The sequence below is a fragment of the Falco cherrug genome, chromosome 1, assembly GCF_023634085.1.
Source record: "Falco cherrug isolate bFalChe1 chromosome 1, bFalChe1.pri, whole genome shotgun sequence".
NCBI classification, from domain to species: Eukaryota; Metazoa; Chordata; class Aves; order Falconiformes; family Falconidae; genus Falco; species Falco cherrug.
This window is the reverse complement of record NC_073697.1, coordinates 32107729-32122839: the sequence shown is the minus strand read 5'-3', so window position 1 is coordinate 32122839 and position 15111 is coordinate 32107729. Positions and strand designations below refer to the sequence as shown.

Genomic DNA, 15111 nt, shown 5'->3' with positions numbered 1-15111 from the left:
TAAATCAGAAGGGCATTGCTGGACAACTGGGCAGTTGATCTCCCTGTGCTCTCCATGAATCGAGAAGCAAGCTCTCCTCAGTTTTTTGAGTTAGCATAAATGACTAAGAGAAACTTCAGTTTTCTCTACAGTTGGTTAAAGAACTTTTATTTCTGATCTTCTATTACTATTCTTTTTTAAAACTTATTTTATCCAGAAATTCTCACAGATAAGTCAAAAGAGTTTGCAGACAGATGAGTTCAGTTTTATACCTTTTACATCTAGTTGTTTTTCCTAGCAAGTTAACTGATGACACCTATCTTCATTTCCTCACCTGTCACTCACAGCAGTGAAAGTTACAACCTGATGTTTCAGAATCTTGAAACATTCTTTGTTTTACAGAGGCATGGCCATCCTCAGAGCTGAAAATAAGTATTAATGCTAGGCTTTGGAGGTCAATAATCAGTTTTTCCATGTTACCTCCTTGAACTTTCTTAGCTTATTTATTAATTATGCTGGGATTTCAAAATTAGCATTTCAGCTTAGTAAATTAGTTTATTAAGTGAGAATTTGATTACATGGTCCTGTTACTGATGCACATAGGAATAGATTTCCCCTGAAGGACTAAGTGGATTAAAATTCCTTGCATTTACATCACTCAACGAGATGCATATAGCGCCACACAGCTGCTGTGCTTAAATAAGGGCTGTGCCTGCTCCTGGTACAGAGCCTGAATTAATGCCTCACCATACTGAGCAGGCAGGGGTAACATATTCAAGAGCGCAATAAAACTTCACCTGAGTACAGGTCGAGCAGTATTCCTCCAGAACACGGCTCCTCAAACTTTTTAACCAGGGGGCCAGCGCGCGGATGCAGTGGCAGGCAGTCATCTGCGGCTGCTTGGGTTCCCCCCCAAGCCCTGGCGGGGGGAGGCGGGGGGGTCTGTAAATACCGGGGGCTGGATTGAGGACCCTGGGGGGCCGTATCCGGCCCGCGGGACGTAGTTTGTGGACCCCTGCCAGAAGCACACAGAAGGGAGCCTCGTGGCTCAATCTCCTGCTCACACCATCTGGATGTGATACCTCAGACCCTAAAAAACAGCTGTTAAAACTCTCTCTCAGGTTCTAATGACATGAATCTGTCTATGTCACACTGGTGCAAAGCCACTTAAACCACAGCTAAAGATGTTTTTAAGCTAATATTTCTGACCGCGCTGAAATGAGTTTCAAGCCCTTTCACCGTCAGCCCTGGCCTAGAAGCAGTTGACGAAGATGCTGCCCTACAGCTACTGATTGCAGCAGCTCAGCCGAGGCGCAATGGCTGGTTGTGAGGGAAAGCTTAGTCCTTTCCAAGGCAAAACAAGGCTGGTTAATGAAGTTGTAAGTAATGATGATGTAAGATATTATTTAACTCATTATTAAGACAGACCTGGGATGCGCATAGCCCGTTACAGCCCACCTGGCCTGGCAGGTGGCAACTGCCGAGGGACAGCAGCTACAAATGCCTTTGCAGGCTGCTGTCAGGAACCTGCCACTACCGGGAGAGCAGCTGGACACTCATGCCAGGCTGCAGCGGCCACACAGCTGCGGGGATGAGGCAGGTCTCCCTGCAGGCTCGGCAGAGCCCAAGGGCACAGCGGGCAGGCTGGGCACCTTCGGGTGTCTCCCACACTGGCATGGCCAGGTGCTGGCACTCAGGCCGGGCAGCTAAAGCCCAAGACCCACATGTAGGCTTTCCTTACGCTTATTTCTGACATCCTTTCTAGCCATGATACATTATAAACGTTTGTTTAGGAAACAGAAGCACCGCGTGAGATTTTCACCAGAGCTTTAGGCAACCATTGCCCAGCCCTGTGGCATGTGGCCCGTGGGCTGGAGGAAGCCTGTCAGGTGCCCAGGGAGAGGCGGCAGCTGAAGGCACCACCGGGGCGGCCTCCCCGGCTCTGGGGACAGCTTGGGGGCTCCTGAGTTGAGCGGCCGGGGGTCTGCGCCACGCCGGGCAGCGGAGGGCGCTCTGTCCCGCTCAAGTCCCCATCGTGCGGCTGGGAACCTTTCTGGGAGGCGTCGCTTTCCACCCGGACGCAGCGGCTGAGGCCCGCCTCCGCTCCCGCCGTTGCCGGGTAACGCCGGTGAACGCGGCGGGGTGTCGCGGCGAAAGCGGCCCGGTGCGGCAGCCCGGCGACGGGCGTGGCCCACGCGCCGCGATGCTGGACCCGGACAGCGGGCTGTCCCTCACCATAGCGCGGATCGTGCAGCGGCTGAAGGGCTCCAGCCTCCACTCCCAGCTGGAGCGACAGGCCCGGGTGAGCCCCAACCTGGCGCTGTGCCCCCAGGCCCGCCTCCGTTTCCCGCTCCCCCTCCCCGGCGCTTTGTTCCCGGTCGTCGCCCCCGGCCCGGCCCGTGCGGCCTCCACCGGCGGCAGGGGGCTCCAGGCTTCGCCGGGCCTCCCTCCCCGACCGGGCCGGAGGGCTGTCTGGGTGGCTTCTAGAGCTGTGTTTGTAGTTTCTCCTTGGGACTGAAGCATTTCGCATGGAATGTGAAGACTGTCCTCTTGAAATCTCATTGCTTCAAATAGTGCCTAAAATGAATCTCTTTTCTCTTTTAATCGCTAATTTGGGAAGGTTTAAATACCGCCCACCCCCGCCTCTTCCGGAGTGCCCCTGAGAAAAGGAGGGTTTCGTGAAAGGCAGTGACAATAAAATGAAACGCGCCCATGAAAGTGCATTTTTGTAGCTGGGAAAAGAATTGCTTTTTTATATTTAGTAACTTGCCTGGTTTCAAGTGCAGATTGTCATATTTCAGCTGAACTTCATTTAGGATGTTTCAGGTTAAAATTGTGTCAGTTTTCCTGACCATAATAATATAGCAGTGGTCCTATAACAATTACTGTGCGTTTCTGAAATATTTTGGATTGGGTTTTATAAAATCTTGGAATTATTTTTCTTTTTATTACAAACTGCTTAAAATTATACAGATTTTTTTAGGGTACAGTGTCCATTATCTGCCTTAGTTTTGTTGGGTTTTTAAATGAAACGGGATTTTCTTCTCTGAATGTGACTCAGTGTCTGAATAGCAACTGATGTCACTGCATGCCCTTTCTGGTTTGTTTTGGTTTTAAATCTGCTGATTTGGACTCTAAATGCTTTTTAAAATATATGTGTCTGCTTTACTCCTGTTGGTTGACTGCTCTCTGAATATGTGATTAAGCAAATTTGCATGACTTGAAGGGGGCTGGCATTATAAAAGAGTAGAGATGTTGGGTTCTGTGAAGTGTTGGGGAATTCAGCATCCCAAATAGCTTTACATGAGGTGTGGAGGGTCAGGTTCAAGAGATTGTCCTCAATAAAGGCAGTAAACAGAACTCTCTTTTAACAGCTTTGTTACTGATTGTGATAAAACCTGTATGTACTTATCTCTGCATTCATTCTTTTTGTTTTTCTCTCCTGTGAGATCTGATTTCACAGTCATTTAATACTTTGCATGTTTGTTTTGAAACATGAGGAAGCTTGGTGTTGCCAGGACTTGGTGAGGTGTTTAAATGCTGCTGGTGGATGGCTGTTTTGTACAGGTGGACACTCTGAGGACCTTAGCAGTGTCTTTCTATGGTGATGACTGATGTCTGAAAGGATAGTTAAGGCCTAAATCCCTCCTTGACTCTATAGCGTATGAATTTACTCAATACAAGCAGAAACTCTGCATAATCAAAGCATAAAGTAACCTATAAAATAAATAAAACAGTGTAATGACCACAGCTGAATCTGTCACGATAGCTTTGAAAAACAGTTTTACTGATTTCTTGGAGAAGAAAACTCATGGGTATATATAGATTAGAAGATTATTTTAGTCATATGAAGTGCTAAGGAAAAAGAAAATAAACAGGGCAACAAATATTCAGGTTGATTTTTAGAGCAGGTATTTGAAGTATTTGTAATAGAAGATTAAATCAGAGCTATAGTTCAGTGTAGTGATCTGAAAGACTGGAAAGTTTATAGATACATCAACTAGAGGATTTTTCAATGTAAAGAGTCATCTTTTGGGGCTTGTATTTTAAATTAATAGGGCCAAATGTACACCCTGAATCTGTATGTTCTCCTTTACTGAATTTTTTGTTGACCTTGCTTGCATTTATGTTCTTTCATGTACAGTATAGACTTGTTTTATTTATAATGCTTATATAGTGATATTATTGCTCTGGTATGCAGTTGCAAAGGCCCTGTCAGCGAGTTCCCTGTCTTTGTCCATCCCATAGTAGCTGTACGTAATTCTGAAAGTTTCTGAATTTTGTTACATTATTAAATTAATGCTTTATTTCCCTCCCATTACACGGGGTAGTTCTGAAGTTGCATTATCAAATATGAATTCTTTGCTATTGCTGTGCATCACACCTGAACTACAGTTCATTGATAGGATGTGATGGGTTTTTTTCCATCTGCTGGTTACCAGTTTCTGAACAATGCTTGTTCTGCACTGGCTGAAGTATTGATCTACGGGTGCTCCCTTTTTAGGTGATTTTAAGCTGTTTTGGGGGATGCATACTGTGTTTTTTTTCAAAATAAAACTTACCTATTGTTTTGGATAGCTGCACTGCAGTTGTATTTTGCCTTTACAAAAATTCCTCTTTATCTGTCAATGCAGAAAACAATGTTGCTGATACTGATTCCTCAAAAATGCTTAGCATCTCTGAAATTATAAGAGTCAGAACAGATCTTAAGGTCCATTATAATATTGCCTGAAATTTTTGAGAGGTCATCTAGTCTCAGAAACAGTGTTTTAACTGCTAACAAAAACTGTTTTGTAAATTAATCTCTTTTAATTTCTAGGAAGGAGAGCTCAAAATGGAAAGTTTCTTTCATGAGTTCATAGAATTTTGGGGAAAACACAGTATCTTGACATTATTTGTGAGAGGTGATACAGTAGCCCTGTGGTTATTAACAAATCACACCAGTGCTATGCTTGACTGTCACTGAGAGCCCTAACTAGTGTTAAGACTGTGATACACAGTCTCTTTGAAATAAGTTTGGCATGGGCACCAAATGATTTGCTTGTCACAGCTTGAGCTCAGGGGATACCAAGATAATCACATTTTTGTCCCGAAGGCTGAAGTAGAGATAGGGTCATATTCTTGTTAGTGATGATTTGGAAAATAAACTTTAGGTTGATTTTGTGGGTTGAGTTTTGGTATGTTGATAATGTGGCTGCAGTTAATACAAGGAGATTAATGCAGGAAAGCGTATAAACATGCCTGTCATTTGCTTTGGAATGTCTTCTAAGCATATTTTGTAGTGCCTTTGAAAGTAAAGAATAACAGTTACAAAGGGCCAAAATATTAGATAGCAGCTTTTCAACAGGTAGCATTGCTGCTGGCATATCAGAGGAGAAATCTGATCTCATTTTCTTAGGCACAGCTTTCACTGTGACTTTGTAACCAAATTTGCTTGCTTTTGTCTTAATTTTTCTCTTCGCTTTCTGAATTGTAAATGTGTTTAAGGTAAAAATTAGGGGTGGTTAGAAAAACTGAGACACAGACATATTCAATCACAAAATGCAGTTTGAAATTATTTTTTTTTTGTGAAATCTTACTAAAATTTTGTTTTAGAGAAAATCTTTGTCAGTGAACTGACAATAAAAATGGAACAAACCATGAAAAAAGTGCTACCTTTTTATCACATTTTCATTTGCGGAAAATATAGAAACTTTGTTTTTCATTATGTTTGAAGGAAATCAGGCTTTATTAATCAGTTAAGATTAATCAGTCTTAATTTTTGTCCTCTGCAAATCTTTAATAGAAATCAGTCTGGCTCTGGGTTGCCTGGAACCTCTAGTGGCCAGGGGCAAATAACAAGTAAAGTTAGAAAAAAAGAAAACAACCGCGAAAACCAACCAACAAGCAAACCCTCAGCAGTTTATTCCTAAAGAACTTTTCTAAAGCAGGAGAGAAACTAAAATGAAAGATAAAGGTTTTAGATTGTGTTTTTAATTTGAATGAGGAAAACTCACAATACTAGGAGTCCCGTGGGGCATTTTCTGTGTAGATGTTTTCAGATTTGTTTCTTGTAGGTATGTCTGTGGTGGGACAACTTGAAGGAGACCTTGTAGAAAAACAAGATAATGGCTGTCAAATTTGGCTGAAAGTGGTAACTTAAGCATAAGAATCAGCCTTGACACCCTGTTCCACCCCAGTCTGACAAGTTTGGGAGTGAGAAAAGATTTTAGGAGGTACTAGGAGGTATGAACAAGGTATGTAGAGGAGATTGCTAGAATGTATCATGATCAGAATGATTGTCCAGAGGAGAGGACTGTGCCATCACTCTTTGAGGAGACTGTGACTAGTACCAGAAAGACTTAAAGAAAATACTAATTGAAGTGAGAGTTTAGGGTCTTCACAAGACTGCAAGCACTGGGCAAAGAAGGAGAGGAACTTGCTTTGGGGCTTGGGGTGTTGCCCAACTGTGTGCTAGTAAATGGAGTACAGGTAAACATCTTACGATAATTTCTGTGGAGTGAATGGTTTGCAAGATTCCTGAGAATATTCTTTTCATGACATTTTTCTCCAACAGTTAAAAAAGAAATTGTTACTGATTCCTACTTAAGTGAAAGATCAAATTAAGAAGGAGAATGTTTTTGTGAAATGTAGCCTTTACTTAATAAAACTTAGCAAATAAATGTAGGCTCATGAGTCATCATAGATAATTAACTATTTGGTTTCATGCATTGTATTTAACAAAGGGCTTTATATACCCTCCTGAAAGGGTTTGTACTTTGGTTTAAATGGTTCAGCAGTAACATTTGCAGTACAGTGAATTTTAAATTGAATCCAGTTGTGTATATGTTGAACAGATTATGGAGTTCAGAAGAAATGTAAGCTTGATTCGCAGGTTATTTTTTTTGTCTAGTAATGTAATTACATGTTTTGCCTTGTGTATGCGTATTCTATTTGCAGCATTAATTTTATATTCAAATAAAACAGAAAATGTATTAAAACATAATTTTATTATTAAAAATGTATCCTGCTTATCTTGTAGGAGAACATAACATTTGAAGTTCTTTATTCCTGTATGAGGCCAATTGAAGCTCTCTGTTTCAACTGCTAGGTTATTTTTAGTTGTATAAGTTAGTTCACAATACTGTTTCCGTAATGTAATTGCTGTAGAAATGTAGAAGGGTTGGAAAATTGTCAATGTAATCAGGGTTTTACACTTACTGAAATTTCTTTAGTTATGCTCAGCATGATTCCTCTTTCTGTTACAGGAATGTGTAAGCCAAAACCAAAATCACTCCCTTAAATTTCTAGGATTTTAAGTGTTTAGAGAGTGTTTATGTTGAAATGATTGTGGTAGTGCTTGAAGTGGTTTTTAACAAGTTGGCTTGATCCTGATAAAATTTAGTTATGGCAGAATGGGCTATGTGAGAAAAGGTGAATATTTATTAGCTTTCATTGAATTTACTTCTGCTGAAGTTGGACTATGTATGGGGTAGTGTGCTTTATTGTAATTTGGGAAATAATAGCAATAAAAGCTAAAAACATTGTGCACATGTGCAGAATCATAATGAATGTAATAAATGCTCTGAGAGCTCTTGACACCCTGTTCTACCCCACTCTGACAAATTTGGGAATGAGAAAAGATTTTAGGAGGTACCAGGAGGTATGAACAAGGTATGGAGAGGAGATTGCTAAATGTGTATATATATGAATACATACTTAACCTAAACAAAAAAGGCTTTGAAGAGAAGTTATGGTGGATAGCCTGTAAAAATGTTTAGGTTGTGTAAAGTTATTTGTAGAACTGTTTGCAACAGGATAAAAAAATGTGTTCACCTGATGGAGTTCCACATTTCAGTATAGTTGGATCACTTCTCCACAGTGTTTATTTTTGTTGAGAAAAGATATAGTTTAACATGGGAGTTATGCTGGGACACTTTGTTCTGTCACGCCTCCTCTTTATAGTATGTTGTTGGTCCTCTAGCTATTTTCCTATACTTTGAGTGCTTGATGTCTTGATGGCCCATCTGTCCTGTCCTCTTGCATGATCAGGGCTGCTCCAGTCATGATGACTGAGTGCCATTGCCAAATCTTGATGCTAATTTGCAAATAGATTTGTCTCTGCGTTCAGTTGCTCTATGAATCAATATACTGTGCCCACTGACTTTTCCCACCTAGCGCTGTGCTGTCCTTTTGCTTGCTTTCAGCCACATCAGTGTTGAGTGTCTGGATTCTCTTCCATCTTGGCATCCAAGTGCAGACAGTGTAATACATTTGGAGTATCGCTTATGATGGTGACAGCCCAGATCTCAGCAGGATACCTTGCCAAAATCAAAGGGAATGAACATGTACATGGAAAATTGTTAGTGGTACCTTAACCACCTTTCAGAAGTTTTGGCAAAATTTTGAAAGTTGCAAAACTACCCTTGCTCTTCTGTGCAGCTGAAGGACAAGAGGGTACCAAGAAATGCTGTAATGATAGCTTGTTTTATGAAGGTCTGTCTGACAGCCAGTTGCTTCTTGATTTGCAAGAAGTTGACCAAGACTGTAGGTGAACGTGGACACCCAATGCCTGAAACCTGGTGCCCTATCCAATGAGAATATGCTCAATGCCAGTTATATGGGAAAAGAAACTGGTAGATATTAACTTTGATTAAAAATAATTTTTTACTGCTTGCTGAAATATGCTACATTCATCCCTGTCTCCTTTCAGGATTCTGTATTGGCCTGACTGAGTCTCCGAATAGCCTTCTTCCCTGGTCTAGCTGTCACTCTTTGCCTTCATGGGTTGCTCACTCTCCTTTACCGTAAATGTGATAGCCTCATTATAGTACCAGATTTTTTTTTTTTTTGAAAGAGGAAGATATACTTTCATCAAAATGTATATACTGAAATTGGAGAGTCTGTAGTTATACCTGGGTGTGTGCTGCATATGATCATGCAGGAAGTGAATTTAGTTCATCAGTACAAATTTCATCAAGGTGTTTTTTCCCCCAGTAAATCTTAGCTAGGCATTTTTATCAGTGTAAATCATAGTAATGGTTTTTATATCAATAAAGTTTTTCAACATATTTTTCATTTTCCCAAAAACTCACAGGGGATGAAAATGCAAATGACACTTAGGCAGTAGGTGGTACCAAGCAGTTTACAACAAACAAACCCCACCTAAAATAAAACCACCTAAATGTATTTTGCAACATAGTATAACACAGAAAGAAGTTAGATCAATTAGTCCAAAGGAAAATCAAAGTATGTGGGAGACCTGGTCTAGTAATTTTGGAACATCAGCTCTGCTAAGTCTCTTTGACTCCTCAATTTTGTTCCTGTATGCACCCATATACATTCCAACGAGGTACCATTCTGTTAAATTACAGCAAAACAGTTCAGAAGGGATTTCGATACTACTGAAGTAAATATTTTCTTCTTTGGTTATGTTATTCAGAGCTAGGGTATTTTCTTCTTCTATGTTGGAACTGTCTGCAGCCACTAGCTGGACAATCTGCCAGATCCTCACCTTGCAGGTATCTCATTTCTGTATGAAAACTGATCAGCAATCCAGTATGCAATGAGTCCATAACTGACAGTTTCTGTGGCTCTGTAGCTCTGCTTAAAACTGTAGGAATGTATCAATCATAATCCAGAAGTAAACAAAAGGAAAAAGTAGAAATAGGAGGAGGCTTTGGCAATTGCATCCTGAAACGGGAAGAGTGGGGACACAAGAATTGCCCCAATAATCTGGAGGGGAATTCTCATGTTTCTTATGTGAAAATTTCTCTCAGTAGAGCATTTTGCAATCAAGAGAAAGAAAAGGACATGGGAAAGAGGCTAAAAATAGAAGTTATGGTAAATTAAAGATTAGCATAGGAATATTTACTGCAGCTGCTGCAGAGCGAGGAATAGTGAGATAGAACGTGACTGAATAAATGGGCATGAAGGGCTGAAGTTAACTGGTGGACATTGATGCGGTAATGTAATCCTTGGAGAAAGTTTTCCCGAAAGTGCTGTCCTGCTTCCTTTTTGACTGCCACCCCGCTGCGTACAATAGAGTTACTGGGGTTTTTTGTTCCGCAGGTGGGGAACAGGCTCTGTTGGGACCAGCAATTTATGAGAAAGTCCTCTGTTGTATCTTTTGGTCTGACAGGGAAAATGGGAAGTAGTCTGTGTGGACTGAACTCTTTTCTCCCCTCTAGTGCAATACGCTATATCAATTTCCAGAGTTTCCTGGAATCCACAAAAAAAAAAAAGGTGATCAATATGAGTGTCAGAGCTTCCTCAATGAGCCAAGAGCTCACAAATTTTACAGGTGTGTGAACAGCAGGGGATTAAAAATCAGTTCTCCTGATTGCACTTCTGTTACTTCTTGCACCGTTTACAGTGTCAAGACAATGAACCCACTTTTTAGTAGATCGTAAAGCTTTTGTTGTTGTTGATGTATCACAACATCTGTCAATGCGTTGTATTTGTGAGGGGTTTTTTGCATATCTAAAAAGGATTTTGAAGCATGTGTACCAGGCTCCACAGGTAAAACCCCCATGGACCTTGGTATTAAAATTGGCCATATTTAATGCAGAAGACAAAGCTGAACATTTATGGAAGTATGTGCAAAAACTTCTGGGGAACAGTAAGGCACAATCTGCCCAGTTTGATGGGTGTTACTTTATTTAAAATTCATACAGGAGAGGTACAAAACCACTGCCTTGCAACAGAAAAAAATTAAACTCAGCCTGACATACGTCAGTCCAAAACAGACGCAGGACTTTCCATCAAAGTAGGTTCAGAAGGAATCCTTCATCAAATACTCCTTGAGGCTTTTGCTTAAAATGGTATTTTGTGAGCTGCCCCAGAACTCTCATGAAAACCTTTCTTTTTTTTCCCAGCCTTTAGCAATGATCCTTCTCTAGCTTTTACCATTGTGCTGAACGGAATATGTTTGTCATTTGACATGAGTTACGCAACTCACCACACCTATGGCTTATGCTTATGATCACCTTTCTTTCTCATGAAAGCATGCTTACAGTCTCTTCACTATTGCAGTTGATAAACCAAATATAAAGCCTTCCTTACCTGTAATGGCAAGGTGACTTGAAAGAAGAGCAGAAATGCTGATGCTATCAGTCTCTGCATTGTTAGACATTCCTCTTTTCAACTAGGGAAAAAGAAAGATTTCCTTTAAAATTCTGCATTGTGAATTCATCTAGACCAGCTTCTCTGGCAAGCTGTGCAGCACAGCAAATACCCTTTTCCATATATAAACTGTGAGGCAAATGATAAGATTGTGGAGTTTGTTGGTTTTGTGTAATAGAGCTAAAGCATGCTGTGCTGGTAGGGCTGGCAAACTGAACAAGCTGGTTAAAGTTTATTTTTAATAGCAGCATAACTTACTGCAAATGAAGCAGCAGCTGATAGGCCTACAGCATATTGCTGAGTAGCTTGTATGAAATATCTCACATTTCTAGGTAGATGATGGGGCCATATGCTTCTAACATATGCCTTGAGCTGTCGTGGCAGTGGCCTGACTTGCACACAGAATCTCACTATTATTTTCGGGTTAGCAGCCAGGGTTGATACTCTTTTCTAAACCTCTAGCTTTATCTTCTGGTGTTAATCCGCTGTTGCCACACTCCATGTTTAGGAAAATACATATTAGAAGTCACTTCACAGAAACTCCTGAGTTTCTGATTGTTGTCCTCTTCAGCCTTTGTGGTCTATTTGTTTTCTTGTCTAGCTATAGAAGAAGGAGATGCTATAGCAGCTGCTCCTGCTGTTGCTGAACATCTGTGTGGTAGTGTCATGGTACAGTTGTAAAGCTGGTTGGTGCCTTATTGTCTGTGTTGAGTGCATTTCATTACAAGAGGCTGTATATACCGGTGGTCACAGCTGCGGTGGGGGCTGTTTGGTCCACAGTTTTTATTTGAAGTTCGAATATGACATTCCTTATCTGAGAGAGGTGAACTGTGAGAGGTTAAGTGAGAAGTTATGGAACATTTTCAGATTGATTCTTTCATGTAGAATACAGTGAGTGGCTGCTAGTTATTTACTTGTGTACCTTAAAGGATTGGTCATAATGTGTAGAATCTAGCATTTGTACTAAGTATTTGGTGTACCTACTCAGAATATTAAGCACATATGTCACTGCATACTTCCTCTCCTTCCTCTCTTTCCTTCCCCACATACAGCTTTTAGCACTGATGTAAAAGCAAAGACATAGAGTGAGGAAAATGTTGGTGAATTTTATTTTTTTTGGCTGCAGTTACTGTCATCAAGTTAGAAGGAAACATAGAAGTTTGTATGCAACCTTAAGCATGTATTATGTTTCTTATTTCATAACTTAAAATACACAGTTTACTTTCTTTTTAGTGCTTGCTTGATGATGATTTATTTATTCATTTATTTATTTCTCATATTAGGTTAGCCTACATAAACCAGAAATTAAACTGGAATCACTGAAAGAAGATATTAAGAACTTTCTGAAGACATCAGGTTTGTAATACTTCATTGATACATTTGTGAATAGTATAGCTCTACATAAGAACATATGTGAGGTGCAGGATGAAAACAGTACTTTGTGCAGCTTGGTATCTTGTTGCTGACAGTAGCCAGAAGCAGACATTCAGTCATTCCAGATTATTAAACAAGATAGAGAAAATTAAAAGTGAAGAACTTCATGGATTCAAGCAGTATTTTGAAAAACATACTATGCGAAGAAGTGATTTTATAATTTTGTAAGATACTGGTAATTTTTTTGAAAGTTCTGAATAATACAAGAGTTCACTCCTGAAAACAGAAATTAGCATTCATGAAGGCATTCTTGAAAATTTTAGCCTTAGTTAAATTTCCAAGTTTCATTGGAGGTTTTGGGCTATGTAACAATAATATGAAGATTTGATGGTAAGCGATACAAGATTTATAATAATTGGGAACACTGTGTCTACTAATATTTATAGTTGTTTTAATAATATGAAGGCTTTGAAAACTACCATATAATTATTTAACCAAAACTGTGTTGTAATTATTTGAACAGTAGATGGAAATAGAGGATATTCAACCTTTATACAGGTCTCAACTTGTGGTTTTCCTGTCTTAATTAGATTGAAGTTTCTTCATCTCTTGTCTGTCTGGTAGGTAGACATGAATTGAGACAGGACAGAAAATTCTAGTGACTGCGAAGCAACATTTTCCATTAGTATGAATTCCTAAAGTTGTCTTCTGGATATCTTTTTTTTTTTTTTTTTTAACAGGTTGGGAAAAGAAGCTTCAGAATGCTGTTTATAGTGAACTCAATGTGTGAGTTAATTTAGTATTTTTATTTAATAAGTTCTGCTTACATTATTTACTTTTAATTCATTTGTATATATAGGTGTATAATGTGTTATTATTATCTGCAAAATCTGTCAAACCAAGGGTACCTGCTTAATTTCTGTTTTTAAAGTGCTATTATTTCTCTTTCACCCTAGTGAATATATTGGACTCAAGTATGTTTTAAGGAACGAGTAAAAGAAATATCAACATATTTTTTTACTTCAGTAATTTCTTTGTTATTTTACTTCCAAAGGTACTGACAGTCATAATAAAATCCTTGCGTAGCTGAGGTGGTTGCTGCAAATGAATTTTAGTTTCAGCTGTTTATGACAGCATAACAGATATTTTATTATATTAATTATTAAAAAAATATTTAAGATATTAGATCTCTAGACCTACCAGATCAGTGGTCATCATGCTTGGGATATGGTTATAAACACACTAAAATTTGTAAAATACCCTTTTTATTATTGTTCAGCAAAATTCTGGGAAGCGTAAGTTGCCTTTATGTTCTGGCAAGGTGGAAAAGGGGATTTTGTAACCTATATAGTTGTAAAAGTAACTATATAATAAATGTTTATGCAAATCTATTTGTGCTAATTTGAACAAGCTTATTAGAGTTACCGGTTTTGAACAGTGTGTCTTAGTACTACAAGGGACTTGATTCTGTGTGTCTGTTAGTAAGGAGTTGTCTTCATTGTATCTTTCAAGGGAAAAGTATTTACCTGTCTTTTGGACTAATACTTACAGTTTCTTTGAGTTCACAGAAAAAAGCTGCAAAATAATGAAAATAGTCCTGGAAGATTGAAATTAACTAGAGAGTACCATGATGTCATGAACATTGTAGAGAAGCCAAGAAACAGCTTTGCTGAAATTCGTTATTATTGATTCCATTTTACATATGAGCACAGAGTTGTCCAGAACAAATTAGCAGCAAGTACAAGAATGACTTTACTAGTTACAAATGGGAAGAAATTTGGGGAGGATTTCCCAAAATCATCTGATAGGAACTGATTGAACACGTTTCAACAAATGAAACAGGCAAACTGTGAGAGAAGCTTTGCGTAAATTTTGTTTCCTGAAAGACATTTGAAGCAATTAACAATAAGCTGGATGAGATGTTTGGCAATAACTTGTTTAGAAATAATCTGCACTACTACGGGAAGATAATTTAGTGTTTTGATTTGGTTTTTTTAAATTTTTGTTCCAGCTTTTATATTTTGGCATAATTCAGTTTATGAGTGCATATTCAATTTTGCTTAGGTCAACACCACAAAGTTCTAATTGCTTTGGATATGTACATGTTCTCTATTGATTTTTAAAAGGAAATCCTCCAAGAAATATATAATCTCTTGAAAAAAATAATGTCCTGGATAGTAAAAGTTCCAGGGAGTCATAAAGGTGACATAATGTGAAGAGGATACACTATTAAAATACCTGATTTGTTCATAGAATTATTTGACTTTACAAACATGTGAAATTATGAGTAAGCATTATTTGTATATAAGAAGAACTCATGTTGAAATGTTAATACTCACATATCTTTATATTGTTTGCATCCATAGGAAAGGATGAGGAAGAAATACTTCTAATAACATTTTTTATTTTTAGTTTTCATGAACATATGCAGTGGTTTTACTAGTGCTCTGCTGAAAGGAGTTATGTTTAGTTTTACAAATACAGAATTAATCAAGCAAAATAAAAATCTGAACATTTAAAATATACTATTCTTTTTAAGGTTTCCTTCGCCCTGTCATCCTGCAGCACCACCTGAGCATATGAAAGAACCATTAGCTTATATGAGGAAAGCACAGGTTGGTTGTTACCAATTTTACCGTTCATATCAGATTTTTC

General features: G+C 38.9%; 1 protein-coding gene across 1 annotated transcript in view; it reads left to right on the top strand.

Annotated features, from left to right (window-relative positions):
• The first annotated feature begins 2121 nt into the window (after positions 1–2121).
• The window catches only part of TBC1D19 (TBC1 domain family member 19), a 53433-nt gene continuing 40443 nt past the window's right edge, over positions 2122–15111 (top strand). The window contains exons 1-4 of the mRNA XM_055700885.1: positions 2122–2281; positions 12366–12438; positions 13197–13242; positions 14996–15071. Of these exons, the coding sequence (XP_055556860.1) occupies positions 2183–2281; positions 12366–12438; positions 13197–13242; positions 14996–15071 (294 nt within the window). The 5' untranslated portion in view covers positions 2122–2182. The remainder of the gene's footprint in view (positions 2282–12365; positions 12439–13196; positions 13243–14995; positions 15072–15111) is intronic.